General features: G+C 38.3%; 1 protein-coding gene across 1 annotated transcript in view; it reads right to left on the bottom strand.

Moving 5' to 3' along the window:
- Positions 1-216: 216 nt before the first annotated feature.
- The window catches only part of TTC39B (tetratricopeptide repeat domain 39B), a 145480-nt gene continuing 124791 nt past the window's right edge, over positions 217-20905 (bottom strand). The window contains exons 17-19 of the mRNA XM_036738064.1: positions 13942-14059; positions 7175-7291; positions 217-4522 (exon numbers count right to left, since the gene is read on the bottom strand). Coding sequence (XP_036593959.1) covers positions 4426-4522; positions 7175-7291; positions 13942-14059 — 332 coding nt within the window. The 3' untranslated portion in view covers positions 217-4425. The remainder of the gene's footprint in view (positions 4523-7174; positions 7292-13941; positions 14060-20905) is intronic.

The raw sequence follows: 20905 nt of genomic DNA on the forward strand, positions 1-20905 counted from the left end.
TACTCTAAGAAAGATCATATAAAATTCTGTCCAAAACCAGGGGTATTAACTAGATGTCTTAAGAGCTCCTCCAGGGTTTATGGTTCATGAAGTATTGATTATTATCAGGTACCAAGAGAATATATTGTAACCTTACTAGACTTTCACCTGGAATAAACAGCATAGAGAGGAAGGTAAACTCAAGGATAAATTAATGAGCATAATTCCAAGACAACCTTGAATTTTGTCAGGAAGAAACTTTTTATATCAATGAATAAAATCATTAACTCTTATACATATAATACAGACATCAAAAAATTAACTAGAAAAGGAATAAGTACACAGTACTTCAAAAATGAACAATTGTGACTATCTGTATGAGCCGTAACACAACTGTCAGAAGATAATTTCCATGGAATACGTTCCCCCCTGAAACCATAGTTCCCATCATCACAACCAACTAGAGATTGTTAAACCCATTAAAAAACATACAAGATTAGGAATGTGAGAGTTGATACAGATATTTTTTCATTACTTGTCAAGTATTAATGGACAGTTTCCTTGTCAAAAGATTTAAAAGAACACAACTTCTTGGTATCTATATTTAGTGACTGTTATCACTCGCCATCAAAAAAGGAATGTATATTAGGAACCCTACAAGCTCTTAAACATACTGATAAAACATACTGTATAATTGCAAATCTTGACCAACATGGCTTTCATTTCCAACACAGTATGATTTATAGATGATTTAGCAAGCTACCCTGTAAATAAAAGAGGGGGTTGATATTCAATTCAATTCACTTATTATGCTCCTACTACGTTCAAACCACCGATACAAAGATCGGTTAAAGCATGAGTCCCTGCCCTCAAGGAGCTCACAGTTTAATCAGGAAGATAAGGCTTACACACAAACGAATAAACTACAAGTGATGAAATACCAACAAAGGGCAATGAAAGATATGAAGGAGGATAAGTGGAACCTCCACTTCTTTCTGTGAAGTGGAATTTGATCTGGGTTTTAAGGATGCGTAGACTTTCAACAGGCAGAGAACAGGGATTTGGGGGAAGGGAAAGGCATAGCAGATGGTAAAAACACACACACACTTACATTCACATGGTACTTTAAGGTGTATACAAAATGCTTTCCTCCTAACATCCCTGGGAGGGAGTCAAAGGCAAAGACTAGGATGAGTCTGGGCAACAATGAAAAACATTGTTTATGAGATAAGGCTGAAAAGGTAGGTTGCAGACTTGAGGAGGTTCTTGAATATCAGGATAAGGAGTCTGAACTTTATTCAAGAGACAGCAAGAACCCAATGATGGCTTCTGAGTAGGAGAGTGACAACATGATCAGCACTGTACATTAGAAAGACTACTCTGGGACTGGTGTGTAGGATTGATTGGACTGAAGAGAAACTGGAGACAAGGAGATGAATAAGAATATCATAGCAACGATCTAGGCAAGATACAGATGACAGGCTGTACTAGGGTGAAGTCGAAGGGAACGAAGGGTAAGGGACAGATGTGAATTATTTCACCAGCCAAGAGGATTTGAGAAATGATTCAATATGGGGGACAGGTGCTTGGAAGAGGGAAGGGTCAAAGTAATACCTAAATTTTAAGTTTCAGTTACGGGGGGATGGTGGTACAATGAACAGATATGGAGACATTGGGAAGTACAGATTTAAGCAAGATGGAAAAGTAAGTCTGGGACATAAATTTGAGGTGCTACCGGCGGGGTATGGCAGAGATAGTTACAGATCAAGTCTGAATGTATAAAATTGAAAGTCATGCATACAATTGTGATTATGGTGATAGCTAGTGACAGAAGTGAAAGAAGACCCCAAAGGAGAGAATCTACAGAGAGAAAAAAGGACCAAGGGTAGGCCTAGGGAATTCCTCTATCTAGGAAGTATGAAAAGGAAGAGTCTGTGAAAGAGAAAGAATGGTCAGAGAGGTAAGAAGAGAACTACAAGAGTACTATGTCATGGAAGAGGAGAAAGGAAAAAGTTTTAAAGAGAGGTAGTCAAGGGAAATGAAGATGGAGAAAAGGCCATTGAATTTGATAGTCATGAAATTCATTGTTGACCACTAAGATAATAGTTTCAGTCAAGTAACAGAAGTGGAAGCTGGACTGCTAGATTTGGGGAATAAGTGGTTGTGTGAGCAAGGAGAAGCAACCAGTATAGACTGCTACACTCAGAAGAAACTGGTGTCTAAAAGGGTGCCTCATAAAAAGTTGGTGCTTAACTATTATTTGAAGACTGAATGAATAAATCATATTAAGGCTTATAAAATTAGTTCTGGCAAATTTATCCATATTGCTTAGCATTTTAGGACATAAATTAAAAGTTGAAGGTAAATATGAATATCAATTATTTGGAGTTATCAGAGTTTTTTAAAATGTAGTTGGCAATTTAGAAATAAAATAGTTTCTAAAAACAACAGCAGAGAATCTACCATTGGCTTTTAAAAGGCTGTTCGCCTTTTTTAAGAGAGAATTTTTATTGACTACGGAGTTCTGAATACTGCCTGTAAATAATGAACAGGGGTGCTCAGTTAAAAATGATACAACCAAAACAATTCCAAGTAAGGCCATAAAAAAGTTTTGTTTTAAATGATACCATCCAGGAAAAGTAGTACAAACATGTAAAATTTTGGATTTACCAAATTTTTCCAAGCTAATTGCAACAGCTGAATTTTAAAAATCCTTTTTCTGAATTCCTTTCTTCTATAATTAGGGATAGCAAATATACTCATCATTTTAGTAGACTAATGAAAATTTATCATCATAGTGCTTTTAAGTGTTGCCATTTAATATCACATACCTGCTGAACATGAGTTCAGGAACTAGGAACAGGAGAATTAATTTCTGTTCCCTACAAGTATTATTGTCTATTGGAGATGCTAAGGAGATATTTTTTGAATGAACAAAAAAGCAAATATCAAGCACTTAACTGTGTACAAAGCACAATATATTTTTTTAAATTGATTAGTTCCATGAGTCAATATATGTTTAGATTTTCACATCTTGCAATTCACAAAAGGACCACTTGGACCAGCCAATAATCACATGCCAATACCATCCCCAAAAAGGGCATAGTCTTTTAATTAAAATAACAAATAATACTTCACAATATAAATAAAAGAACCCTGCTACATACATGAACTACCTGAACTTCCCTGCTGTAGCCATTAGCAGCTGGTATTTGGTCCTAAGCCAGAAATATCCCTCCCCTCAAAAAAAAAAAAAAAGTGGCAATTGTGAGATATAATGTGCTTTAAAGAAGTGATTTTCAAATATTTGAAATTTCATGTCTTATGTATTTTGACATCAGCTATTTTTGAAAAATGAATGTTAATTTAAGCACACCAAGACTGTAATTTTCAAATAACGAACTGAACATATTACTAATGTGTACAAACAGAACTTTAAAAAAAATTAAGAGCAATGAGAGATCATAAAATCAGACATTGATCATCAAAACATAATGAACTTTTAAGGATAGTACTATACTATACTATACAAGCAACATTAATTGTGCTTTGCTTCCTGAGGAGGAAAAAAAAACAATCAGACTTATACTTTCAGGCCTTCCTTTCCCACTACTGAATGCCCAGGAACTCCATGGTCTTCCTTTTCTCACTAGAGAGACCCACAAGTTCTGGGAAAGACAAACGATTTCAGTACATTTGTGGAGAGGCCAACATCTCTCTTTCAAAAAAAAAAAAAAAAAGGTCGCTTCCTCTTATCAGATGGAAGGAAAAGGCAACACTTTGGTTTCAGTTCAAGTGAGGAAATGCCTTTAAGCCTATAAAATCATTGCAACACCCGTTCCTGTCCTTTGCTAGTTTTGTACCGTAATCTTCAGAAGGGTATATCTATAAGCAATTTCATATTTCTGGATGACAGTGATTTTTATTTTTGTATTAAAGTAAAATATCAGATTATGAAATGCTCATGGAGACTAACTGGCTGATAGGAGGCTCAGCTCTGGAGCTCAAAGGGTGTAAAATAGCACAGTACAGAAATATCATCTCCCCTGAATCCCCTAGCTGTGATCCAGGATCGTAAGATTTCATCCTGCTACCTCAACAACATCAATCTGCACATAGAAAAAAAATCATCTGAAGTAGGCTCTATTGCACCCGCAAGTCTTAAAATAAAACCCTCACACCTCCATTCAAGTCTAACAGTAAGCTGCTTCTTATGAGACAAAATAAAGACTTTCTGAACAAAGCTATGGTAAAATTCCATAGGAAAACATGGAAACAAGAGGACAACATCAAAACAGAGACAGATGAAAAAAAACATTGATAATAAAATCAATTTGCTTTTTCCCTCTCTCATGTACATGATCACTTCTCTACTTTAATACAAGGACTTCTCTAGAGTAGGAGCTCCAGCCAGTTTAGAAAACTCTTCCACCCATGTGGCTTCCATCAGGGAGTAGAAGCAGGAAAGCCTTTCAAACTGCTGAGCACTGCATGGATCCTAAAGTGCAGTCTGGACTCCATGGAGTAATCTTTGTAGTTGGTTCTAAAAAGCAATAAGAACAAACTGTCAACAGGAAATCAGAGCCCCTCACACTCAGGGGAGCCTTCTTTTGGAACTTGGGTTATCTTTTCTCTACCAAACACATTTCATGAACAGTATCACCAATGCATCCTTCCTATAAGCCAGATATATCATGTTTACTGAGGTAATTCCAGTCTCAAAAAATCTTCATGGGTACCCTCCCTGCCCGCCCGCCCCCCCTCCCCAGCCCGGGGAAAGCTCTAACTCTCTTCTCTGTCATTTAAAAGCTTTCACCCTCCTCAACACACTCTCCAGGGAAATTGGGAGACTCCCTGAACCCTCTTAGTTGTGTCCCTGGAGTGTTCTCCTTCTGTTTTCTTGCTTACTGAATCTCTCCTTTTCAGTCCTGCCTCCAAAGCTGACTCCTCCAAGAAAGCTTCCCTGTTACCCCCATTGGTAATCCATCCAGCACTCCCCCCTGGACCTCTCATTGGTATTTCCCACTCCTCCCCTACCCAGGACTCAGCACGGGAGGAGCTTTGGCAAGTATTATCCAGGCCCCCTACTTGAGGAGGACGATCTAAAGTTAAGAAATAACAAAGAGAAAATGGAAAGACAGCTGATACTTCACTTCTGTTTAAGTGGCAAGGCAGCACAGTGCCCTGAATACAGTACCCACTTGATGAATGTGTGCTGTGTGGCTGAACTGAGGGAAAATAATCTCCAAATTGGGAAAAGTTACACAAAATTATTAAGAAGAAACTGAAGGAAAGAAGAGGTATGGTGCTCTTTTGGAGGGATCACTGGGGCATACATATGTAAGGAAACTCTGCACCTGAATTCCAGAGTGCCAGACTTTGGTCCAGGCTGTCATTAACTAGCTGAGTAACCAGGAGAACATCACTTAATCTTTCTGGGTTACCGTCACCCAAGAGAATTTAAGTCACTCAAAAGATTGTTTCCTTTTTGTCTTTGCACTCATACCCAGTGCCAAGTATATAAGTGCTTGGTGAGTAGCAGGTGCTTGACAAATGTCTGCTGAATTTAATTGGGTTTCAGTTTTCTCATCTATAAAAAAGGCAAATTTTAGCTATATGACCTCAAAGGCTTCTTTCACATCAGAAATTCTGATTCAATGATTCTACAACAGTAAGAGACTCATTCATTTAAATGACTTCAAATATCTTAGTCTAAATGAATCAAATCTAGTGCACTAAAATGATTTGTAGATATTTTTAAATATCATATCATCAGTGATTTTTAAGGAATTATAAAGTTTGGATCTGAAATGGCCAAATTTCCTAATTTTTTAAAAAGGACAGATAGATTTTCCAAACTATGGACTAGTGGCCTGAAAATTTATTCCTACCAAAATTCTAGAATGCATTGTTCAAAAAAAATTAATTGTGAGTGCTCAGAAAAAGTAGAGCAATCTTAATCAGGCATCAACATAAGTTCAATAAGATCAACTTGTGACATTTCCTTTAGACAGTGTTGGGGAAAGGACAGAGGGCTGGATTTGTAGTTAAAGTTGGTTCAAATCCCACTTCTGACACTAGCATTGTGACCATGGCCAAGTCATGTAACATTTCTACATCTCAGGTACCTTTCTAAGACATATTTATTAAATTACAGACAAGCTGTAATCCCTGATAATTTGACTAGCAGATCAGGTGAATGCTAGAGTTAAAGCACCTGACAATATATGAGACTACAGTAACTGTCATATCATCTGAATTTAAGCCATACATCTATCTAGGCTGAATGTTAGTATAACAGGTACATTCAAAGCTGGCTAAATGAATGTAAAAAGTGTTAATTAATTTGGACTGATGACTACTGTCTGGTGATATGCCTTCAATGGTAGTCCACCAAAACTTTGCCTTCATTTATGTTTGTTTTAACATTTTTATCAATGCCCGGGATAAAGACATAACTGGCATGCTTATCAAATCTGTAAATTCAGGAAACTGGAATAATAGCAAATATGGCAGATGCCAGGATCGGGATTTAAAAATTCTAATACCCTTGAACAATGGGATGATACCATATGATTAATTTAGTAAAGCTGTGCCACAAATAAATTTTTAAAAAAACTGTACAAGTAGGATGGTGACAAAGGGTAGTTGGGGGTGGGCGGAGATACAGAAAGAGGGAATGTTGGTGTGGGCACCTAATTTACTCCACCATTTTCCTCAGTGTGCCCAAGGCCAGGGTTTACATAAGAGTTAATACAGACAGGGAGATCCAGAGAAAGCAGAAGCATAGATTAAAGCCCAACTGCAGCAGCAATCACCAAGTCCATCCTGGTATGTGTCTGGGATTTTGTTCTCTTCAAGCACTTGTGCTTGATAGGAAGTAGAGCTCCATTCAATTCTACAAATATTCATTACACATAAGATAGAGAACATGCTTGAAAAACAATATAGTTCCTCATATTCAAGGATCACAAAACGCTGGATAATGTTTGGGGAGAGAGGAGGATATAGCATAGATGCAAATAACTAAAACTTAAGGTAGAATGTGATGAGACAAAAAGAGACCTGAGTACCCAGAGAAATTTTTAGAGAAAGAGAGATCACTTTAAACCAAAGTAATCTGGGAATGCTTTAAACAAGCACCTGTCCATTGACTCTCCAACTAGCAATGTGAAAAGCTACTGGCACAACTTACTTTGCAGTTTCTATTATCCGTAAGGCCTTCTCTGTGTCTCCTTGCAGTTGGTACAAAAGTCCCAGTTCATACAGAGTAAATGGTACAAGGTAGTGGTCAAATTTTAGTTGTTTCTCACTAGAAATAAAAATAAAACAATTAGCTTTGACAGTGGAAGAGGGTACACATACAACAATATTTTATGCATTCTTCATTAAAACAGATCAAAAAACAAGCGCCTATTTTCTGAGCAAATATAACCATTTTTAAGTTGACATGTCATGCCACACATAAAAGAAAAAAACTTCTCACATGAAAAAATTTTTATTGTGTTTTTATTTTAGGCAAAACATTGTCACTGATATATCAGATGTAGCCTCATGATTGCAATCAAAAAGGGAGTATACATTTCAATCTTTCCCTAAAACATTTTGATCCTAAAATCCCCATTATAGCATCTTATTCCGATACCTGATGTAGGCTCACACTTCTTATGCATCTTATCTTTATACAGATGCCAGATCTCATTTTAAGCACCTCTCTCAGAGCTTTATTTTTTTTTTTACATTTTCATTCTTTCAAACAATCTACACATACATATTAAATTAAAAAAAAAAACTAAAGGTTTTTTTGCCACTTCAGAAACAATTTTAACAAGTGCTTCATATTCTCTAATAGAAAAAGCACTACTGCCACCCAAAGAACACATCTGAAATCACATCTTGTATTTTAATATTGAAGCTTTTTTCCCTAAAAATTCAGTGTGACTTTATCCACAATAAATGATGATCTAATTTGCCATTAAGTAACCAAAAAAACCCCCACAAAATCCCACTTTTACATTTCTCTTGAGCTACTTTATAATTTTTTCCATTTCCAAGAAAAATTTCCTGTTTGAAATTTCTTTTTTAAGGAGGAAGCAGAATGAGAGTCAACAGTAATTCTAGGATTGTGCTAGGGTTTGGATTTGTTTTAAACCACACGTCATATATTAAAATAAAATTCCTATTTCTAAAGCTTTTGAGGGTTTTTAAAGCACTTTCCTCACCACCTTGCAGAGTACCGACTAGATTATTTTTCATGGGAGGGAACAGAGCTCAGAGCAGTTGTGATTTGTGCACAGCCAGAAAGCTAGTAAGGTGCTGGAATCCTTTCCATTCCACCTGCTGCCTCTCCTCATTAACTCATGAAGATATGGCTCTCTGGCACACACAGCCAGGTTCACTCCTCCTGGGAGTCAGTTGACATGGGGGTCCCAAAAGTCTTGGTGCAATTTTAAGATTTAATAGCTTGAAACTGCACTACGACTTTTGGGACACCCCAGAGAGCTCTAGGCTACAACCATCAGTTAGAGCAACTGCCTTGTTCATTTACACCGGTAGGTACAAAAGTGAGACACGGTGTGGTATAGTGGATAGAGTTGGCTCTGGAATCAGACCTACCACTGACAAATTGGCTGTGTGACCCTAGGCAGAACAGGTAACCTGTCAGTGCCCCAGGCATCTGATTAAGGCTCTAAGTTGCAATCAGAGTTCCTAAGTTCTTCTATTGCTGTTCCTGAATAAATTGTCCTCCTGGTCCTGCTTACTTCACTTACATCAGTTCATACAAGTCTTCCCAGGTTTTTCTGAAACCATCGTCCTCATCCTTTCTTACAGCTCAACAGTATTCCATCCCATTCATATACCATAACTTGTTCAGTCATTCCCCAACTGATGGGCAGGGAATTAATTTTCAAATACAAAGCGTAGCACATGGTCCACATTATGAGAAATGGCAGCAAAACATAAGATAGTGGCAAGAAAATGAGGAGGATTACCATCAAGAGCGATCACTGGTACAAAGATTCCTGTTCCAGCACCTACTCCTACCTGGATCCTGACTGTTGGTTATCCAGCCCAGAGTCCCCTAAGGGAGTAAATTTGGCCTCCCCACCCTGGAATCTACTGACACAACAGAGGGTGCACTTAGTTTTCCAATCACACCAAAATATGTGAGAAAAGCAATAATGCTACCTTAGGCCTCAGGAATCATGGAGGGCCCAGACACCAGAGCCTCTTGTCAGCAGGATCTCATCCAAGACCAGAAGATGCCCTTACACCAGACTCGACCAGGAGCCAATTACATATTGTAGATGTAGGCATCTTTTGGATATGTTCCATTGTATTGGGGATCCTTGAAGAGTTTGGCCTTTGTTTCCTTTGATTAATTTGGTGTCTTTGATGGAGTCTTACGAGGTGTTAAGCCCCAGACCCAAACCCTTATCTATTAGGTGCTAAGCCTATATGGGTGTGAATTGGTGACTAAGGTGGGGCTCCAGGTGAAGCCAATGAAGGGAGGTGCTAACACCACAGCCAATCATAGGAGCCTAAGTTCAGATGATAGTTGATGATGTCTGAAACTGTATAAAAAGGGAGAACAGAGCTATTTGCTTAAGGGTCTCACTCCTGGAGGCAAGGGACTCTGGGCAGCTGCTGTAAGGGCCTTCGGGCTGAACTCAGATGTTGATGGTTTTCCTGGTAACTATGAATTGTATTTGGTCTGTTGATGTTTGTAATTTGTTTGTATTTGCTCTGAAGCTCAGGGTTCTGGCTTCTTCTCTTGAACCAAGTGAATGATATTTGTATGCTGGATTAAATTGAGATTGTTAACCCCTTTAAAGTCGCTTCCTTAGTAAAGCAGATCAAAAGAACCTGGGCTTGCAGCATTCTGTGAGCTGGTTGTTGTTGGTTTTACACACACACACACACACACACACCACAGCAGCTGCTAGCCGGATTGTTGAAGCATCCATCCCCCAGCATCTCAGCATGAAAGAAAGAAACCAAGTATTCATCCACCCATATTGCTGAAGCTCTTGTTCTTACTGGCTCAACCCCTTCTGCCCTAGTTTGGGAAAGAACTGACTGAAGCCACCTTTGTCCACCCCAGAAACTGAGTGTGGGAACACCAGGAAATAGGTATTTATCCCAGCCTATGGTTAGCAAACTTCTGCTCTCTGCTTCCCTCTAATCTTTCTGTGAATCACTATATACTGAGGTGAAAAAAAAAAAAAAAAACAAAACCCTGGGGCAGCTAGGTGGCACAGTGAGTAGAGCACCGGCCCTGAAGTCAGGAGGATCTGAGTTCAAATCCAGCCTCAGGCCCATGACACATGTACTAGCTGTGTGACCTTGGGCAAGTCGCTTAACCACAATTGCCTTGCCTTCACCCCTCCAAAAAAAACCTTCTATAACTTCTCCTTGCTGTCTCATTCTCATAGATGTCACCTCTATCCCTCTCTAGTTCCCATCGTGCTCTGCTCTCTCCTCCCCCATTGTGTGCTCTCAAACCTGGTAAACACCTTGTCTAGTACTGGATGCAGCTCCTCAAATGCACTCAGACAGTACAAAAGGAAAAGAACAGAGAACCTCCTACTGCCATCACTCAGTAACCTCTCCTCCTCTGCAGTTCATCGTCTCCCACTCTATCTCCCTACCTAGAATCTGATGGTTGTTAGCTACAAGTTCAGTTCAGTAAACATTTATGAAATGTCAATGTGCCAGATAACTTCTTAAGTGCTGGGGATATAAGGTCAAAAATGAACAGCCCCAAGTCATTTTCCCATCTTTCTTGAGTTCAGTACCTGGCTCACAGTTTTCCTCTCTATTCCAACCCCTAACCTTACACTCAAGGACTTCAAGATACTTGCTGATGTCCCCCACAAATACCCAGGCAACCCAATTCCTCAACCTCATCAGTTCGATGACCTGTACCTTCACTCTCCCCTAGTCACATACCTCAGTCCATACCTCAGATCTCACCTTTGTTGACAATAATTATATGACCTCCATGATCCTGAAATTCTGAAGTTCTCTTCTCTGATCACATCCTCCTAGTCACCTGTCTCTTTCCCACAATCTTTCCTAAACCTACTCATCCTCTTCATCACAACCTCTCTATTCTTCCCAATACATTATTGTTCTTCTGGACTCACTTTTTGCTTTGGCCCCACAGTTAACCAGTTCAGCCACATTCTTGCTCCCTTGTCCTACTGCTATTCATGGCTTTAGTCAAATAAGTTACATAACTGGGCCAATGCACTGGCTACAGATTTATGCCATATCCTCTTAGCTAGACCCTCAAAGCTGCATAGCATTATTTTTACATTTTCTTCTCTGATTATCACATGACTCACATTAACTATTCCAAACCTTCTCTTCACTCAAAGCTCCCCAAGATTATTCCAATTCTTCCCTCTTAGCAGAGAGCTTTGCCATGAGCTCCCTCTTCTTTTCTATTCTGCATCTAAAACTTCTCAAAATCATTTCTCATTCTCTCTTCCTTTTCCCTGCCAAGACCAATCTCTCCTACTTTAATCCATTTCCTCCCTTGCCCCACCCCCTTATCTCTTGAAGTTTGCCCCTTCAATCATTCCCTCTCTCATAGTTATTGTCAATCTCTCTTTACCTAATGGCTCCCTCTCCAATATCATTACTATAAATTACACTCTCCCACTGCCAATGTCTTAAGGGATAGCATTCATTGGATGGATGTTCTATTAGCATTTCAAAATCAACAAGCCCAAAGTGGAACTCTGTATTTATAGTCAGCTGGCAAATTTCATTTTTCTATCACTTGTTATAATCTCTCTTGCATCCATCCTTTTCTTTCCACTGACACTGGTATTTATTGTAGCCCAGATTCTCCTCACTAACTTAGACTACTGCAAAATTCGGTACCTCATCTAGACAACTGCAAAACCCCCTAAATGAGTTCCTCAATTCCGGTCTCTCCCCTCTCTAATGCATCCTTCACACAAATACCAAAATAATATTTGTAAGACTCTGCTCTATGACACTTTCCTGCTCAAAATTCATCAGCAGCTTCCTGATGCCTCTGGAATAAAATTTAAACTCTTCCACTTAGCATGTAAAGCCATCAACAGTCTGACCCTGACACACTGCACATTACTACCTCCATATATTCTATTTCCTGCCAAACTAGCTCACAAGCTGTTCCCTGACCTTGGAATTTCATCTCCCATTTCTATGCCTTTGCAAAGGCCATTCTCCATATGTGGAACACAGTCCCTCCTTCACTTCAGCCTCTTCAAATCCTTAACTTCCTCCAAGGCACAGTTCAATTACCACCTCCTGTATGAGTCCTCCCGTGATTCTCAACCTCCAAAATAGGTAGGAGTGCTTGCTCCCTTCTCATATTATCTTGTTTTTACTTATCTACATAAATGTTACATCTCTCTGTATGAAAGAGCCCCGGAGAGCAAGAACTGCTTTCATTCTTGTCTTTGTATCCCCAGTACTGAGCATAGGTGACATTTGTCTGGTGGTGGTGGCGGCAGTGGTGGGACTGAGTCATTTTCAGTTGTACCTGACTCTTCATGACCCAATTTGAGATTTCTTGGCAAAGATACCTCAGTGGTTTGCCACTTCCTTCTGCAGCTTATTTTACAGATGAGGAAATTGAGGTAAATAGGGTGACGTGACTTGCCCAGGGTCACACAGCTAGTAAGTGTCTGAGGCCAGATTTGAAATAGTGAAGATGAGCCTTCCTGATACCAAGCATGGTACTCTAAACACTGCGCCACCTTCATCTAGTAGATATGAAGTAAATGTTGGTTAAATTCCAGACAAAAAATAAAGAGCAATATTTGCCTATTATTCCTCACAATGCACTTTTCCATCATACTTCCCCAATCCCACCCAAAATGAATTTAATATGAACACTCCTTAAGCATCTGAAAGTCGATGACCATGTGACACATCTCATCCAAGTCACTTCTAAAAGCAATTCTGAGCTCAGTTAAACAAATATCACTGACTCCAGGATTTGAAAATAGAAATGTCTGGCTTACCCTTTAGCCAGGGTTAAAATAACCTCAATGGACAGTAATAAATACAGAATCATGTTTCTCTCAGCCACGGTCCACATCTACATACTGCAGTTCCTCAGCCAGGGAGGATTTACTCCCATTTCTCCATTAACTCTTTCTTCTTCTCATTATAGGGAGACAGTGTGCTATTGTCAGGATAGTTGCAGTGAAAAGGAATACAATCTTTGGACTCTTGACTATCAATAAAAATGGTAATGGCAATAAAGTGGTCCTTGGTGAGGAGACCTAGGCACAGAAATAGGCCATATCCAGGAACAGAGTCACCAACATGCTCATTCATACTAGTGAAAAGAGTTTTCCTGTTTCAAAGAAGAGGGAAACGTTCTATAGAAAAATGAGCAGACACTATTGAAACCTGTCACCTAGAATTCTTACCTAGTCTGGAAATATATTAGCTAAGTAGGTCAGAAATTAATTGTTTAAATGTAAACCTTAAATATCCAAAGCAAGGCACCTTCACTTAAGTGTTCATTATCCAACTCTAGCTAAGTTTGGAAATACACATCCCTTGAGTGCTGAACAGCTCTTGGGAAGTTTTTTTCTTTTCTTTTTCTTTTTTTTTTTGAGGGGGAATAAGGGCATAGCAATTTATGAAACTGTCTATTAAAGCATGTAAGGATTGGGTTGCAACTGGCATCAGTGGAGGAAGACCTACACCAAAAAATTCATGTATCTTTTCAGGTAAATTCAAGACATTAAGGAAAATTCAAGCTTGAATCCCACCAACATAAAAGTTTTCAGGAAAACTAAACAAACACAACAGGCCCCCACATTGTATTATCCAAAAGCAAAAAGGTAGTAACAACAAGAGGTCCGAGTACTCTGCATCTATCTCTCAGAGCAGCACTCAAAAAAACAAACAACAGGATGTCCTTATGTGGCTTTTTATTTTTACCTTTGAATAACCTGATTGAAACACAGTTCAGCTTGTAAGAGTCGTCCTAAGTGCTTCAGACAGAGACCTTTCAGTAACTGCACCAAACACTGGTCATCCGTGAAGTAATCACTGCACTCTTAAAACAGAAATGGAAAGAAAAGTATTTTAAAATTAAATTTAAAATCAAAAGCTAGAGCTGTCATTTATGAAATTTCCAACAAAGGGCCTGCTTAAAATTATAGGAAATATTTGTCATTTCAAATTATGAAAACTTATGCTCTTTCTCTCAAGATAGTGCTTGTGATAATCCTGGAGAATATCAATCATATTTTAAAAACAAATGTTTGTTCTTAAAGGATGTTATTTTTGTTTATCAAGAATTTAAATTCACCTACTTTAAAAGGGATTTGAGACAGCTGCAGGCCAAATTTCAAGGGCCCAAATGCAGTACTGGAGAATTGAAAGGCTAAAAAAGCCTAGAGACCCAAGAGAAGGCTCCAGGAAGTCTATCAGAAGCAAAGCAATAACAAGGGGGTTGTCTTAGCTTGTTGTTGTGCCTCATAACAGTGTTGGCTGCAACGGGAGGAGAGGGTAACACACACATATGGAGAGACAGATGGCTTCATACCCATTAAAAATTCAGGAAGTAAAATACCCTCTTCAGATCATCATGTTTACAACTCATTATCAATTCTCCTAGGTTCCATTCTTTTTGAAAAAGAACTACCAAATAAAATTAGACAAAACAGTGCTAAGGCAGATGAAAGGCATTTTAGGATCTGATCAAACTCCTGACTACCCGAGTAAAAATATTAAGAAGGACTTTTCTTTCTCCTTTAAAGATTTATCTTTACATTATACTCATACCATACAAAGTGAAAACCGATTTTACTATTCAAGTCAGAGAACCATTTGTGATGTCCATCCAAATAAGATAGCCTCAGATATTATCTCTTTGCTGTGTTTAATTTTATTAACCATTTCAAAAATGTTTTTTCATGTGAGGGGTGGAAGAGAGGCCTGAGGGTTGCAAATCTGTACAACTGAACTTTTTAGTAGCTAAAAATTCAGATTAAATGAGACTATAGACCAAGGGGGGTGGCGCTCGAGACAGGAGAGAGGGTCATTCCAATCTCAGAACAAGGTTAAAGTGCAAAGTCAAAGACTGGGTAAGAATTTCTAGTCATATCTAAGAGAGGGAGGAAGGGAGGGAGGGAGGCAGGAAGGAAGGAAGGAAGAGAGGGAGGGAGGAAGAAAGGAAGGGATGAAAGAAGGGAGGAAAGAAGGGAGGAAAGAAGGAAGGGAGGGAGGAAAGAAGAAAGGAAGGAAGGAAGGAAGGAAAGGAGGGAGGAAAGAAGGAAGGAAGGAATTTGCAACAATAGTCCCTGTCACTCCGGTGGCCTCTCAGTCCCATAATGGGGAATCCATCTCTAAAGAAGTTGCAAAAAGTAAAGTATAAAGGCAATATATAAATGTCTATTATTGTCATGATTAAGGAATCTTCACCTACAACAAATTTTAGTATCCTGAGATTAAGAGCTGGAAGAGATCCTAGAAATCATCTAGTTTAACTCGCACATTCTACAGATAAGAAACTTAGGCCCAGAAAGTGGAAATGAATTGTGTTCAAGGTTAGTCATACAAAATAATCAACATAGCCAGAATTCTTTTTGAAGTCCTTCAACCTCAAATCCAATGTTCTGTCCCCTCAATTATATTGCCTCTGCATCATTTCATGCCGTCAAGAGTTGTGGTAACATTTTGTCAATGGTGCTATCAAAGTGAGTATGAACACTACAGGATGGATTTCAATGAGTGAATGAGTAGCAGAGCCACTCTAAGTGTGTCATCAGGAAACATGGGCCTTCCTCCCATTTGTAAGATAAGAGCAGAAATAAAACAGATAGCTCAAAGTTACCCTATTTCTCCAAAATCCTTACTAAAATAATGTCTTTTTTCAGGTTGCACAGTTTTGTGAGAAGCATGAGAGTTATTTAATTCAAAATATAAATCATGAGATCATGGGACTCAGAGCTAGAAAGAAAGACCCTTAGAGATTTTACATATGAGAAACCCAAGTCCAGAGGGAAGGAAGTGATTTGTTCAGGTCACATTAGCAGTCAAGTTTTAAACCCAGGTCATCTGATTCCAAATCCAATTTTTTTTTTCCACTCTACCAAATAACCTCTGAGATTAGAAAACATTTACTTCTGATGTTGAGGAACAAACTGCTAACAAACCAGGTTTGGTAGTCAAGTCATATTTTGGGAGTTAGTTAAAGAATAATGCTGAGTCATACATTTTCATCCCATGAGACCAGCTGACATTTGTATTACATTAAACTAAAGGACATTTTTTGTTGTTGTCCAGTCATTTGCAGTCATGTCTGACTCTTTGTGACCCCATTTGGGATTTTCTTGGCAAAGATATTTGGAATGGTGTGCCATTTCCTTCTCCAGCTCATTTTACAAATGAGGAAACTGAGGCAAACAGGGTTAAGTGACTTACCCATTGCACCACCGAGCGGTTCCTAAACAACACTTTACAAGAAGTTATTAGGTCTCTACCAGTAAATCACAGAATCACAATATGGGATTTTAATTTGTATATAAAATTCATTTTTAAAAACATAAAATAAGGGTAGCAAGTGAAAAAATATGAAAAGCAACAAAGCAAAACAGAAGACTTCCTTTTCTGTAACTCAGGTAATCCTTATGACATGTAGCAATGTACCAAATTGAGCGAGCTTTAGTGTCAGGAAAACTTGGGTTCCAGGCTCACCTCTGATGCATACTAAATGTGTGACTATGGGCAAATCACTTAACCCTTCAGTGCCCCAAACAACTGGCAAAGACAACGAGTTACAGGAAAGTTGTCAAGATACATCAGTGGATGGAGTTTCCACACTGGGAGTTCCCTATACTAACAAAATCATAGCTACACCCTATATACAATGTTTATTACATATTTTTCCACTAAGCCAATCAAGTTCAACAAACTATAAGTTAACTGACAGTTTCCAAGACCATGTAACATTTAATGAAAAAATTTAAAAATGGACCTCCATTGGAAATGACTATAGGCTACTGACTCCAAGCTGGCTAAAATTCCAATTTTTATGAAAGACCTGGAAAATCAGTCTTCACATCTTCCAGGCAGAACACTGGCAAGGGAGAACACCAAATGCTTCCACCATCATGTCTGACTTGGGTTGTCTTTCTTATTTCCTTTAAAGGTCAGAGACACAATAAACAAGTCACCCACCAAAAGCAGGCAATGGTGAGGCTGAACTAGCCAGGTTCACAATTCTATTTCCATTTTACAATAACTGATTTCCCCCTCTAAGGTCAGCAGTATGGCTAAAAGGTCAATGCTGCCTCTTGATTAATTGGAGGAAAAAAATCTTCCTACATATAAAGACTGAACAAGAAGCCACTATCATCCTTATCAGTGAGGAACAGTGAAAAGAACAATTTGGAGTCAGGAAATCTAGGTTCAAGTCAGAATCATGCCCTTTACTGACTGGATAACTATGAGCAAGACATGAAATCTGAGCGTCAGCTTATTCCTCCCAAATGGCGATAATAATTATCAATACTTGCATCTCTCCAGGATTGTTTTCAAGAAAGCATTTTGTAAACCTTAAAGCCCTACTATAAATATCAGGAATAATAATACAGCATCTGGAAAGTGACCTTTAGCCAAAGGCCAGTGCTTTCACCCAATGCTTTGCCTCTCCACTGCAGTAGCCTCTTTCTGTTTCTAACCACATTTGTACCCTTGATATGAAACCCTACACCTGCTACATCTATCATCCCATAATGTCAATGTATGAGAACAAGGGAAACAGAGGGAGGCATTCTGAATTGTGTATGTAATTATTCTCCTACTCGAAGAAATTACTTATACTATGTATTCTTGCCTGTAGTTAACTATTTTTCACATCACATGCTAGGCACACTAGCATGTACAGAGAAAACTTGTTTGATTTGGTAAGGGTCATGATCTTCTCTGACAGGAGTCCCTGCTGCCCAAAGTTCAAACTGCTCTCAGGTTAGCTGGGCAGCAGGTTCACTGAAAGAAAGTAGGAATGCTCCTAGGCCTTGAATAGAAAATTCATAATACGGAAAATTCACAATTAGAAATCTGTTCTATTGGACTCATAAGAAGAAAGAAAAAAAACCTACATTAGTTGTTGCTGTGTTTCCAGAAAAATTAAGTGACGTTTTATGGGGAAAAAAATTATGATAAAAGATACTTTTCACTCAGTGAAAAATAATTTCTTCACCTCCCCATGGACATTCTTTCATCCAGCAAACACTAAGTATGACTAAGTACCTCAGAGGTAGCTAGGTGGCACAGTAGACGAAGTGTTGGGGTGGGGTCAAGAAGACTTGAACATGAATCCAATCTCTAATTCTGTCACTTAGCCTCTCTCTCCCTCAATTTCAGTGACAAAAATGATAGCATCTACCTCATAAAGCTGTGGTGAGGATCAGATAATACTACGCGTGTAAAATCCTTAAAGTACTACAGGACAGAAATGTTAGCTGCTGTAAGTGGCAGGATGTCAGTGTGGGCCACACTGCGTTCAACACTGAAGGGTGGAAGGAGGTGGGAACGAGGCCTGAAGATAAAGGTCGTGAGTTTTATTTAATGTCTCTAGCCTCAGCTCTGTCTATAAAAGGAGGATAATACCAGTACCTAGTGGGGTTGTTGTGAATAGAGCATTTTATAAACCTTAAACAACTATATAAATGTAAATAGTTGTTAGCGGAAGTATTAGTAGCAGTGATACCTGCACATATATATTGGACCATTGTGGGTCTATCTGAATATTTTAATTAGCTTGTAATGCCCAAGGACAGGAACAAATGCCTTTTCTATGTGATTTGTTTCTGCTCTGTAAAACTGCATATTCACACATTAATAAATCTAATCAACTTAGATGAATAAAAAGTTAATTTATTCAAGAGGTTGCACGGACTTTGTAAAGCCAGTTTTTAAAAATCTTAATTTTAAGTCGTTATGGTCATTTATTTGTTCTTTGAAATGTCATGCATTTGGATTCATTTTGCATTAACGTCAAGGGGAATCTCTTTTAATTTGGCAGTTTTGCATCAACATGGCAGGTTTGTCAGATTAATATGGTTACAGGGTTGTAAAGCTGAAGACAACACAGAAGAAGAAATGTGTCATCTTCATAGAGTCTAATATGCTCTTATACATACTTTCTTGTGACTCTTTTCCAAACCGTGAAAATCTTTCCCTCCTCTTTGTGTGCTCCCATCTTGTTGCATGCTCTTCTTCGTGCTTCCCTGTAGCCCAGAATTCAAAGGGATTGTTTTTATGTCCATTGCTCAATCCCTGCAGATGAACAATTCAATTTTTTGGCTATTCTACCTAAGCTCCAGCCCAGCTATAGTACTGAAGTTTTATAACTTTTCTGCGAAAAGGGGGTGAGGAAAAAAGAAAAAAAGGAACCTCTTTTAGTTGTATAGTTATTCTTTTGTAAATTCATTGTCCTTCATATATAAGGTGACATTAATGATCTATTTGTCAGTAGAGCTATTTTGAATTTTTTCAGTAAAACAACAGAGCCATCCATTATCTCTTACCCAGTCTTCCCTGTACCTAATGACCCTAGCCATGAGATGGCTGGATGGGGTTAAAAGCTCACCAGTGGCCATTTTTCCCCTGTGATTCCAAATTTCAGTGGTCCATTTGGAATCTACAGAATCATATAATCTTAGAGGAGATGAGGACTTTAGATTACATCTAGTACAAGGTTTCTTAATATGGGGTCCATGGACCCATAAAAGGTCTGTGTACATGAACTTGGATGGGAAAAATACATCTTTATTTTAATATAATTGGTTTCTGTTGTAATAATATGTTTTTTATCCTATATATTTAAACACATCACATCCATAGGCTTCAACAGACTGCCAAAGAGGTCCACGATGCAAAAAAGGTTAACAACCCCTGATCTCATACACTTTTCCACCCAGTAAAGGAATCCCTTCTGCAATTTCTTTAACAAATGGTTTAGACTCCACTTGAATAACTTCAGTGATAATGAGCTCTCTAATTTGTAAGACAGTCTGATCTATTGTTGAACAGCTCCAAATACTAGAAATGGTTCTTAAGATGAACCATTATCTGTCTTCCTTTCAATTTTACCTCTGCCTTCTGGGGGTGACACCGAATTAACTATAATCCCACTTTCCCATTATATACTTTCAAATAATTAAAAGAGTGCTATTATGTCAAACCTTCGTCTTTTCTTTTTCAGGTTTAAAATGTCCAAATCCATCAAACATTTTTCATTTAACATGATTCCCAGATAACTCAACCTTCTGGTTACCTTTATATTCATACTCTCTAGTTTAACAAGACTAACTCTAAAACTGTGGTTCCCAGAACTAACCATAGTATTCCAGATTGGTTCTGACTAGGTCCTAATTAGTGTGAATACTGAATCCTGTGAATGGTCTCATGTATTCAAATTCACACTACTGGAAGTTATAATTGTGTAAATATGGTGAATAGTTTCAGCCCAAAGGAAACATGCAGTGCTTAGTTAAATGATTCATAAGATTCACTATTGTTCTCACTAACTGGTACCAAGCTATAGTGCAGAATATGGTGGGACAAGGTCCTCCTCTCTTAATGTCTTTTAATGAAACCTAAGTTTGCACTAGATTTTTATTAGCTGTTGTATCACACTGTGGCTCATTTTGCAATGAACTAAAAAACCTGCATATCTTTTTATCATTAATTTCTATTCAAGTCTTTCCCCTATCCTATTTATTAGGATACAATTCATATTTTGAAACTAAATGCAGGACCTTATATTTATCCCTGCTAAATTTCCTCCTGTTTGTTTCAACCCAGCATTCTAGCCAATTAATAGCCTTCTGAACTTGATTCTTTCATCCAATATACTAGCTATCCTCTACATCTATAAAATTGATAATCA

This window comes from Trichosurus vulpecula, chromosome 9 (assembly GCF_011100635.1).
Source record: "Trichosurus vulpecula isolate mTriVul1 chromosome 9, mTriVul1.pri, whole genome shotgun sequence".
In the NCBI taxonomy this organism is placed as follows: Eukaryota; Metazoa; Chordata; class Mammalia; order Diprotodontia; family Phalangeridae; genus Trichosurus; species Trichosurus vulpecula.